The following is an 11692-nucleotide window of genomic DNA, read 5'->3' on the forward strand; positions in this document are numbered from 1 at the left end:
GTCTACTGTCAAGTGATAGTGTCACTGATCACTCCCCTACATGTCTACTGTCAAGTGACAGTGTCACTGATCACTCCCCTACAGGTCTAATGTCAAGTGATAGTGTCACTGATCACTCCCCTACATGTCTACTGTCAAGTGATAGTGTCACTGATCAATCCCCTTCATGTCTACTGTCAAGTGATAGTGTCACTGATCACTCCCCTACATGTCTACTGTCAAGTGATATTGTCACTGATCACTCCCCTACATGTCTACTGTCAAATGACAGTGTCACTGATCACTCCCCTTACAGCTCTATTGATCCGATACAGCAGAATCTGTCACGACATAGTCACGATTGTAATCCGACTAGACAAAATCGGCTGAGTTTCCCGAATGTTACGGGACGCACCTGAAAACTGTCGGGAGTGCTTGGCCGACCTCTCTGGACCACCCCGATCCGTAGGACTCGGTTTCGAACGTATAAGACTGCGTTCAGACAATAATAGGACATTCCAGATCATTGAGGATAGTAATCCGACTTTTTCGCTTTTCGTGTCGTAACGCTGTCTGATCTCAAACGGGAGCCATAATCGGCACTGTGTGAACGCCGCATTAACTGACAAATTGAGCCACTGTCGACAGTTTCCTATAAAAACGAAACATTGACCTTTGAAAAAAAGCCTTTATGAATGATTAGGCCTGTAAGTTTCGAATCAAAGGCGTCGTGTGACAATAGCGAAGTAAAAGCGCTGATTGTGTTTTTTTGCTTAAATGAAAGAGAAAGATTACAGAATGACTTGGAAATGCTGTAAATATACGACAAAGGGTACGCATACACCCACCCACCTCTGTAGTTGTCTGGGTCTATCATATGATGGGAATCGAAAGGATAGTTATCTCTTATTGTTTCGACTACCACATGAATATTAATATCATTCCAAAGTCCTAATAGATTACATATTTTTAATTTCCATAAAAAAATACAAAAGCCTTTTTGACTAGTAAATAACCAAACGTTAAAGATATACCATTTTGTTCGTAATGGAGCAATTTCTCCTAGGTCCTCTCACAGAATCTTCCCTGATATTTGTTTGTCCTTAAACCATATTATAAGGCAGAGAAACTATCATTTCTAATAATGACGTTTGGGCAAACAGTTATGTAGGAGTTGTCTCTCTTCGTGAAGATGGCATGGGAGGATTTGTACATGGTGTGGGTACACATGGACGGTGAAGGGGGGTTTTGAAGATGGTTTTCGGTATATTTTGTATGATCAATGGTATTATGGAAAATAATTGTACATGGCATGATATGTTATCATTTATATATAATATTTGGGGGTAATACATACAACGATTATACATACATACAGTACATATGATAACAAATTATCAACCAAAATCAGTCGAAGTTTTGAATTCTGTTACTACAGATTTGAGGTGAACGGGAATTAGATAAATTTACAATACCAGACTTTTTGTTATGTGCATTTGCCATGACATCTGAAATAAGAAAAACACATTGCGTCGATCATAAGACACCCCAGGGAAACGATTCGCAGTTTGTAGAAGACCTGTCTTTAAGCGCTGATACCACTAGAAACACGAGGGTGCCAGTTATTTCTATACTTAGTGTATGATATAGAACGTTCTTTGCAAGTTTGTGATAAGTTAATATGGAGTTGGCTTTTTGGACATCAATTAAGGAGTGGTTATTTTCCAAATACTCATTGGACCTTAGGGTGCTGGTTCTTGGCCTAATATAGTAACTGGACCTTAGGGAGCTGGTTCTTGGCCTAATATAGTAACTGGACCTTAGGGAGTTGGTTTATAGCCTAATATAGTAACTGGACCTTAGGGAGCTGTATTTTTAGCCTAATATAATAACTGGACCGTAGGGAGCTGGTTTATAGCCTAATATAGTAATTGGACCTTAGGGAGCTGGTTCTTGGCCTAATATAGTAACTTGACCTTAAGGAGCTGGTTTTTAGCCAGATAGTAACTGGACTTGAGGGAGCTGGTGCCTAATATAGTAACTGGACCTTAGGGAGCTGGTTTTTGGCCTAATATAGTAACTTGACCTTAGGGTGCTGGCTTTTAGCCTAATATAGTACTTGGATCTTAGGGTGCTGGTTTTTAGCCCTATATAGTACTTGGATCTTAGGGTGCTGGTTTTTAGCCCTATATATAACTGGACCTTAGGATGCTGGTTTTAGCCTAATATAGTAACTGGACCTTAGGGAGCTGGTTCTTGGCCTAATATAGTAACTGGACCTTAGGGAGCTGGTTCTTAGTCAGACAGTAATTGGATATTAAGAGATGTGGTCCTTAACCGGATAGTAATTACACTTTAGGGATTTTGTTCTTAGCCAGCTATAGTAATTAGACCTTTGGGAGCTGTTTCTTACCGTATGAACTTGGTTGTTAGCAGATTGAATGGGACCTTAATTAGATGTCCTAATTATAAATCAATAGACGGCAAAGACGTCTTGAGGGTATAGGCTACATTGAGCTATTCCCTTAAATTTCAACCGCCTTTTTGTTCGTGGTGCTGTAATGAGTCGATTTCGCGTTGTTGTTTCACAAGCACTTTTGTTTTGCACTAAGTGCAATATCCATGAGTATTTTGACTAAAACATAAAGAAATAAGTCAATTAAATTGCAGACGAGGTTTTTCTTTGTATTATAGTCCGAATAATTCTCCATTTAACCCATCACATACATAGAACATGACCCACAAACAAATACGCTAGGCAGAGGTACTTCGCTTATAGTCGCCTAATGGGGCTGTTCTTTTGAAAATGTAAAAACACAATTGATGTTTTCGTTCTATTGCACGGACATATATCAATCGTGAATGAAATCTCATAGAAACCCAACTTGTTTTCATAACTTTGGCGCATCTGGTCCAATTCACAGCTATATATATAGGAATAAAGTTCTTTATGTCATGTTCAGAGAAGCTTGAACGAGTCGAAATCAATGTTATATTGCTTATCCCTCTTAGCACTTCTTTCAAACGACCATTTACAACTGGTAATCAGTACGTATACAGTTTGGGGCATTTTTGAGTAAATAGTATGCATGCGAGTTATCGGGATAGGTTGATGGGTATAAGAGTAAATAGTACGTTTGTGAGTTATGGGGAGGTTTACGTGTAGGGTAGGGTCAGTTGGTATACAGGTTGAGGGGTATTAGAGTTACTAGTATACGGAGGTTTACGTGTAGGGTAGGGACAGTTGGTGTACAGGTTGAGGGTATTTGAGTTACTAGTATGTATGTGAGTTATACGGAGGGTTACGTGTAGGGTAGGGACAGTTGGTGTCCAGGTTGAGGGGTATTAGAGTTACTAGTATGTATGAGAGTTATACGGAGGTTTACGTGTAGGGGAGGGACAGTTGGTGTACAGGTTGAGGGTATTTGAGTTACTAGTATGTATGTGAGTTATACGGAGGTTTACGTGTAGGGTAGGGACAGTTGCTGTACATGTTGAGGGGTATTAGAGTTACTAGTACGTTTGTGAGTTATACGGAGGTTTACGTGTAGGGTATGGACAGTTGGTGTACAGGTTGAGGAGTATTAGAGTTACTAGTATACGGAGGTTTACGTGTAAGGTAGGGACAGTTGGTGTACATGTTGAGGGGTATTAGAGTTACTAGTATACGGAGGTTTACGTGTAGGGGAGGGACAGTTGGTGTACAGGTTGAGGGGTATTTGAGTAACTAGTATGTATGTGAGTTATACGGAGGTTTACGTTTAGGGTAGGCATCATCAGATCCTCGCTACCACAAGGAGGCAAATACAGTTGGTGTACATGTTGAGGGGTATTAGAGTTACTAGTATGTATGTGAGTTATACGGAGGTTTACGCGTAGGGCAGGCCTCATCAGATCCTCGCTACCACAAGGAGGCAAATACAGTTGGTGTACATGTTGAGGGGTATTAGAGTTACAAGTATGTATGCGAGTTATACGGAGGTTTACGTGTAGGGTATGGACAGTTGGTGTACATGTTGAGGGGTATTAGAGGTACTAGTATACGGAGGTTTACGTGTAGGGTAGGGACAGTTAGTGTACATGTTGAGGGGTATTAGAGTTACAAGTATACGTAGGTTTACGTGTAGGGTAGGGACAGTTGGTGTACAGGTTGAGGGGCATTAGAGTTACTAGTATGTATGTGAGTTATACGGGGGTTTAAGTGTAGGGTAGGGACAGTTGGTGGGTATTAGAGTTACTAGTATATATGTGAGTTATACGGAGGTTTACGTGTAGGGTAGAGACAGTTGGTGTACAGGTTGAGGGGTATTTGAGTAACTAGTATGTATGTGAGTTATACGGAGGTTTACGCGTAGGGCAGGCCTCATCAGATCCTCGCTACCACAAGGAGGCAAATACAGTTGGTGTACATGTTGAGGGGTATTAGAGTGACAAGGATGTATGTGAGTTATACGGAGGTTTACGTGTAGGATAGGGACAGTTCGTGTACAGGTTGAGGAGTATTAGAGTTACTAGTATGCGGAGGTTTACGTGTAAGGTAGGGACAGTTGGTGTACATGTTGAGGGGGATTAGAGTTACTAGTATGTATGCGAGTTATACGGAGGTTTACGTGTAGGGTATGGACAGTTGGTGTACATGTTGAGGGGTATTAGAGGTACTAGTATACGGAGGTTTACGTGTAGGGTAGGGACAGTGGGTGTACAGGTTGAGGGGTATTAGAGTTACTAGTATATATGTGAGTTATACGGAGGTTTACGTATAGGGTAGGGACAGTTGGTGTACAGGTTGAGGGGGATTAGAGTTACTAGTATGTATGCGAGTTATACGGAGGTTTACGTGTAGGGTAGGGACAGTGGGTGTACAGGTTGAGGGGTATTAGAGTTACTAGTATATATGTGAGTTATACGGAGGTTTACGTGTAGGGTAGGGACAGTGGGTGTACAGGTTGAGGGGTATTAGAGTTACTAGTATATATGTGAGTTATACGGAGGTTTACGTATAGGGTAGGGACAGTTGGTGTACAGGTTGAGGGGGATTAGAGTTACTAGTATGTATGTGAGTTATACGTAGGTTTACGTGTAGGGTAGGCATCATCAGATCCTCGCTACCACAAGGAGGCAAATACAGTTGGTGTACATGTTGAGGGGTATTAGAGTTACAAGTATGTATGCGAGTTATACGGAGGTTTACGTGTAGGGTATGGACAGTTGGTGTACAGGTTGAGGAGTATTAGAGTTACTAGTATACGGAGGTTTACGTGTAGGGTAGGGACAATTGGTGTTCAGGTTGAGGGGTATTAGAGTTACAAGTATGTATGCGAGTTATACGGAGGTTTAAGTGTAGGGTAGGGACAGTTGGTGTACATGTTGAGGGGAATTAGAGTTACTAGTATGTATGTGAGTTATACGTAGGTTTACGTGTAGGGTAGGCATCATCAGATCCTCGCTACCACAAGGAGGCAAATACACCAACATATCCTGCCTCAAGCACACACACACACACACACATGCACTCATACGTACACAACACATATGGAGGCACGTCCTTAAATGACCAAAGATGTTGATAGGACGTTAGACAAATTGAAAACAACCAACCACTGCCACTCTCACTACATCTGTCAGTACTATTGGACATATTTCAGACTACTGTTGTAATGAGGGGAAATTGCCAAACAAAGAAGCATGTAACAATTCAAAAACAAGCATCAATTATTCAATTTTAATGTACAATTACAGACGTACATTTTCATACAAAAAAATAACATAGTGATTAAGTACAGCCTCAATATCGTGGCGAGATAATATGTATGAGATTCTGTAATATAAGAGACATCTTTTGCTGCATGTAGTTTTGTTTTTATTCACCAAATGACCCCCCCCCCCCCAAGAGGGAGACAACCCCCACGAGGAAGATAGGAACTATTCTGTATTTTTTGCTTTCTTTGGTATTTTTAATAAAACAAATATCATTTTTTCAAAATATACATAAATATAAATGTCTTCAACTAGCATGGATTATCCATAAATTACAAAGGAGATTATCCAGGTATTTTAAATAAAAATGTAATTCAATTATTTGAGTTTAGAACGCCGACAATAAATCATGTTTATGGTCATTGTTCCAAGAAACATGTAGAATGGTAGGCGTTTTACAGATAGAATTACAACATTTACAAAATGATAAAAGAATGTTTTTAGTAATCAAACAAGCAGTGAAGTTTTACAGTATTTTTGTTTACCTGAGATGTGATTGTTGATCAATACTCGTGTAAACTATACAAACAATGGATGATAGTCAAGGCGTTTGCTCAACCACATATTCAAACATATTTAAACATATTTATAACCAAATCGGTTCAACGAAATATATACATATATTGTCTGAATTGAAAATGACACAGATATACGTTGGATACGTAATTAGAATATAGAAGATGTCGCCCATTTACGTAAATCTACAGTTCAGTACGCATTAGAACTCTCCTCGAATGCGCCGTGCCAGCTTGATGTCTCGTGGCATAATGGTGATTCTCTTGGCGTGGATAGCACAAAGGTTGGTGTCCTCGAACAAACCCACAAGGAATGCCTCGCATGCCTCCTGTTAAACACAAAGAGACAAAATCAAAATAAACATTTAAAACCATTTTGCTCAATTTCACTGAAAAAGATCGATCTTAAAAAAACACCTAAGTAATGATTAATTCCTTTAATAGAACAACTAGAACAAGAGAAGGACAAATGGTTATACACGTGATCAATAAGCAACAATTTGGTTTAGTTCAGTTTAATTTTGATTAACGTCCTATTAACAGCTAATGTCATTTAAGGACGTGTCTCCATGTGTGTAGTGTATGCGTGCTTGCGTGCGTGTATGCAGGAGGCAGGGTATGTTTGTGTGCCTGCCTCCTTGTGATAGCGCAGATCTGATGCCGAATGTATAGTGCTATCTCACTGAAATACCATGCCAAAGGCACCCAGCACAGCATTCCGCCTGGTCACATCATACTGACAACGGGTAAACCAGTTGTTGCCATTCCCCATAATGCTGAACGTTGAGCAGGGAATAACAACTTCCATTTTTAAGGATTTCGTATGTCCCAGCCAGGGGACAGAACCAATTGCCTTCCTCCCCTGGGCGAACGATCAACATTTAGGCCAAAAGTGAGGTGTTGCCAAGCAAGGCGCTAGGAAATCAAATGTAGTTAGAAGTAGAAGTAGTTAGATCCAAAATATTGCAATGGGTGCAGAAGATTTATTTTGGTTGCTTTTGTGTCCCCAAATGGAGGACATCAAAGCAAATCCCCAATTCTGCAGGGGGTTCACTCATTAGTCGCCGCCTGCGTTTCCCGATCCCCTACCTGCAGGGGTGCCAAACCAACTTCACATCTATCCAAGGAGCAATATGTTATAAAAATATCAGATATGTCATAGCCAATTAACATTTATTTAAAGAGCAATATCAATCCTGTGTTAATAAAAATATGTAACATATCTGAAATATGATATATATCTTTTCTATATAAGGTATCATATTTGTTTATCAGATATGTTTTGATGCTTTCAAGATGTCATATTTGTAACTTTATAAGAAATTTGATCTGTATATATATAATATATCTTAAATGAGAGTTTATAAGATATCTTAAATCCAAATAAAATATCTTATTAATATACAAGATATCCTACCTGTTTTTAGTAACATTTGAGACACAAACAAGATATCTTACAAACATAATTATAGTAATTAAATACAGGATAGAAATTGCTCCTTGAATAAATGTTTATAAGATTAAATTGTTAGTCATACGACGGGCGAGATGTGAACCCTCTATCAAGGAAACCGAATGGGAGGTGTAGAGATTTTAATGCTCTATGACTTGACGGAATTACATCCCCGAAACACATGTAACACTCGATATTATGACGGTAAATCTTACCATGTATCAACAAAGTTCAGGAAAACGGAGAGACTGAAATTGCCTACTTAAAAGAGTAAACGGACGGATGGGGGTGCACGTTCGGACAGAATAGCAAAGCCTTAGAATGTGTGCATACTTCAACGGGCGAATGCTTTTTTTCAAAATGCTGGCAGTTAATTTGATCAACTTCTCAAATCAATCATTTTGTCATGCGGCATAGCAAGAATTGATGATATAGCCAATATACTAGGCGGAAAATCAGTCTGTGATATAATCAATATAATTATTTACTTCATTTCCTCGAAGATATTGAGAAGCACCAGCTTAATACTAAAAGAAGTTCTAAAAATTCTCTTAGAGCTGAATTGGTAACCTCTCATCCCAGATTATTTCTGGGTATATGTCGTTATCATAGGACTCGTGGTTTTACGAAAAAAAATCATTTTAAGGTTTTATCACTTTAAATGATGGTCAAAGTTATTTATCTTAGCGTCACAATTGTTGCTTTATATAGTGAATAACAATGTCCCCAATCTGCGAGACTAACACACCATACCTGTAAGGAACACACCAGGTATATCATTATCACTTACCTGTAAGGAAGCCAACGCCGCGACCTTAAACTTGTAGTTGAACTTGGAGATTTTCAAAGAGATTTCCCGCACCAGTCTTTGGAAAGGAAGCTTCCGAATGAGAAGTTCTGTGGTCTTCTGGTACATGCGGATTTCTCTCAGAGCAACAGTCCCTGGCCGAAAACGATGAGGCTTCTTCAACCTTGACAGGTCGCACATCGACTCCCGATATCTCGACAACATTGTACGGTGCACCAATCCCCCTGTGGATTTTCGGGCCGTTTGCTTTGCTCTCCCCATGTCAAAGACTGATTAAGCTCTGCTAGAAGGTTACATAGAAAAATATTAACATATATATGTTCTAATCAAAGGCACACTACCCAACGTAAAGTATACCAAATAATACACAACATTTTCCCAAGTAAGAAATCACTATTAAACGCTTAAATTATTCCTCATTTTATGAAAAATACTTGAAATCTCATTTGTATTATTTTGTCGTAAAACAACGAGAATAATATTTAATTTCGTACCCGGCGAATATCAACAATGCCTAAATCTAACGATATTACGACACATACTTAAAACAACGTTTACTGTTTGAATCCAATTACACCCGAAAGATCTAACTCCGTGCAAACAAGATACAACAAAAATGCTGGATTTACGATGAATTAACGTGCAAATCATAGGAACAACGCCGTCTTCATAAACAAGTATTTTATCTGTTAAAAGAGTACTTTGAATTCCACCTTTTGACTTACCTTGCTGGAATGAAACACAAACGAACGCTGAATTCCTCTACGGCTTACATCTGTCAGAATCCCCGCGAAAACTGAAGAGTGGATGCGCATGTCATGCGCGATTTTACACATTTTGGAGACAAAGTGAAGTAGGATGCTCTCTTATCTTGAAAACATGAATTGTTGAAGACAACGAAACTGGTGTACGTACTGAAAGAAATATATACCATAATTTTTTTCTATTTTTTTCTTTTTTTTTTAATTTGTAATATATTACATGTAACATAAACATGACCTTATTGTGACAAAATACAAGTTGTAGTTGGTATTTGCGGAAAGGTGGCCAAATTAACCGATGTTAATCTTCAGGCAAAACAAACCGTGGAACGCCAAAAATCGTTACTTTAAATTCTGCTTTCAAAAGTCACAATGATTTTCGATCGAATTGGACAAGTTTAGATTATCATTTATCAATATCATCTGATTTTAAATGTTCATTACAATTCCTCTGTGACAATAAACAATGATCTATTTTTTCACACAACGTCTCTCATCAGTAATTCGAGACTTTGATGTAATACACAGTAGTTCAGACCTATATGGATTTCAATCTTTTTGGCCTCTAGCATCACCGATGATCCATAGGAGAATGCATTGTAATTCATTTTACCAAACATCTTTTGTAAGAGTTGCCCCCCTTCATCCTGTACCACCCTTACAATCGTCTTATAAAGCGGTACATGATTTCATAGTCCCGTTACAGAGTGAATATCTGTGTAAACCAGACACATTTTACAAATATGTGTTCCAAGGCCTGCCTACCTGTGGTGAGAAGTTAGGCTCGTGCTACTGTGTATATCACAGACCAGGAGACTGGAATATTGCAGTCTCCCTGAATGACACCAGACTTAGACATTTTGACAGATAGATGTCTGAGTTTGGAAACTCGGGCTACCTGAATGCATGCGTCACATTCAACCTTTTCTTGTCTGCCTACCAAACAATGTCCCTCCCAGTTTCCATTATCTTGAAATGATATCAACAGACCATGTTATGTAAAAATAAAACTAATTCTAACAAAACATATTAAATACTTTACTGATAAAGTATGTTTAATGTCACCCTTATAAAAACTCATTAGCCTTTGCATTAATTTAATAGAGTAATTAAGGCAGACGATTGCAGGCAATCTCCCATGGTCTACCACTTCTACAGAAACTGTGCTGACAGTTCAAATGCATAAAGGTGTTTCTCTAATTGCACAATTATTTTGCTGCAAACAACAATATGGATAAACCTGTTCAATCATTCTGGTCATACTATATATAGGTCAGTGACCTTCACTTATGGATTTCAATCTTTTTGGTTTCTAGCATCACCGATGATCCATAGACGAACGAAATAGCTGTATGGTGCATTGTATCTGTTATCAAATCCCAAAGGTTATAGGTGCAGTCACCTGTGTTTATTTTACGTTCATCTTTCAAGCTACTCTGTTGTTGGACTTCTTAATCCCCGAGGGTTTTCGTACTATTGATAGCCATACTTATATCTTAGTCCACGAGGGTTGTCGTACTATTGATAGCCATACTTATCACTTAGTCCCCGAGGGTTGCCGTACTTATATCTTAGTCCACGAGGGTTGCCGTACTATTGATAGCCATCCTTATCTCTTAGTCCCCGAGGGTTTCCGTACTATTGATAGCCATACTTATCTATTAGTCCCCGATGGTTGCCGTACTTATAACTTAGTCCACGAGGGTTGGCGTACTATTGATAGCCATACTTATATCTTAGTCCACGAGGGTTGCCGTTCTATTGATAGCCATACTTATCTCATAGTCCCCGAGGTTTGCCGTACTATTGATAGCCATACTTATCTCTTAATCCCCGAGGTTTGCCATACTTATATCTTAGTCCACGAGGGTTGCCGTACTATTGATAGCCATACTTATCTCTTAGTCCCCGAGGTTTGCCATACTTATCTCTTAGTCCACGAGGTTTGCCATACTTATCTCTTAGTCCCCGAGCTTAGTCCCCGAGGGTTGTCGTAGTATTGATAGCCATACTTATCTCTTAGTCCCCAAGGGTTGCCGTAGTATTGATAGCCATACTTATCTCTTAGTCCCCGAGGTTTGCCATACTTATCTCTTAGTCCCCGAGCTTAGTCCCCGAGGGTTGTCGTAGTATTGATAGCCATACTTATCTCTTAGTCCCCGAGGGTTGCCGTACTTTTGATAGCCATACTTATCTCTTAGTCCCGAGGGTTGCCGTACTATTGATAGCCATACTGATCACTTAATCCCCGAGGGTTGCCGTACTATTGATAGCCATACTTATCTCTTAGTCCCGAGGGTTGCCGTACTATTGATAGCCATACTGATCACTTAATCCCCGAGGGTTGACGTACTATTGATAGCCATACTTATCTCTTAGTCTCCGAGGTTTGCCGTACTATTGATAGCCATACTTATCT

At 39.3% G+C, this 11692-nt stretch overlaps 1 protein-coding gene across 2 annotated transcripts; it reads right to left on the minus strand.

Annotated features, from left to right (window-relative positions):
- Window positions 1-5993: 5993 nt before the first annotated feature.
- On the minus strand, window positions 5994-9297 carry LOC110448532 (histone H3.3-like). 2 transcript variants are annotated; one of them, XM_021494816.1, is made up of 3 exons: window positions 9238-9297; window positions 8495-8795; window positions 5994-6580 (listed from the first exon to the last, which is right to left on the minus strand). In XM_021494816.1, the coding sequence occupies exons 2-3, from the start codon at window positions 8771-8773 to the stop codon at window positions 6455-6457; spliced, it is 405 nt and encodes a 134-aa protein (XP_021350491.1). In that variant the 5' UTR covers window positions 8774-8795; window positions 9238-9297; the 3' UTR covers window positions 5994-6454. The 2 variants fall into 2 exon arrangements, with proteins under 2 accessions (XP_021350491.1, XP_021350490.1); XM_021494815.1 differs by having other exon boundaries at window positions 8495-8792; window positions 9238-9296.
- Window positions 9298-11692: the final 2395 nt, after the last annotated feature.

Source organism: Mizuhopecten yessoensis, unplaced genomic scaffold (assembly GCF_002113885.1).
Source record: "Mizuhopecten yessoensis strain PY_sf001 unplaced genomic scaffold, ASM211388v2 scaffold4119, whole genome shotgun sequence".
Lineage (NCBI taxonomy): Eukaryota > Metazoa > Mollusca > Bivalvia > Pectinida > Pectinidae > Mizuhopecten > Mizuhopecten yessoensis.

What these genes read in the sequence shown, in the direction of transcription:
- LOC110448532 (XM_021494816.1), bottom strand. Translation starts at nt 8,773, where the DNA reads ATGGGGAGAGCAAAGCAAACGGCCCGAAAATCCACAGGGGGATTGGTG. An exon ending in CGGCGTTGGCTTCCTTACAG is followed by an intron (nt 6,581 to 8,494) that starts GTAAGTGATAAT and finishes TGTGTTTAACAG; the next exon opens with GAGGCATGCGAGGCATTCCT.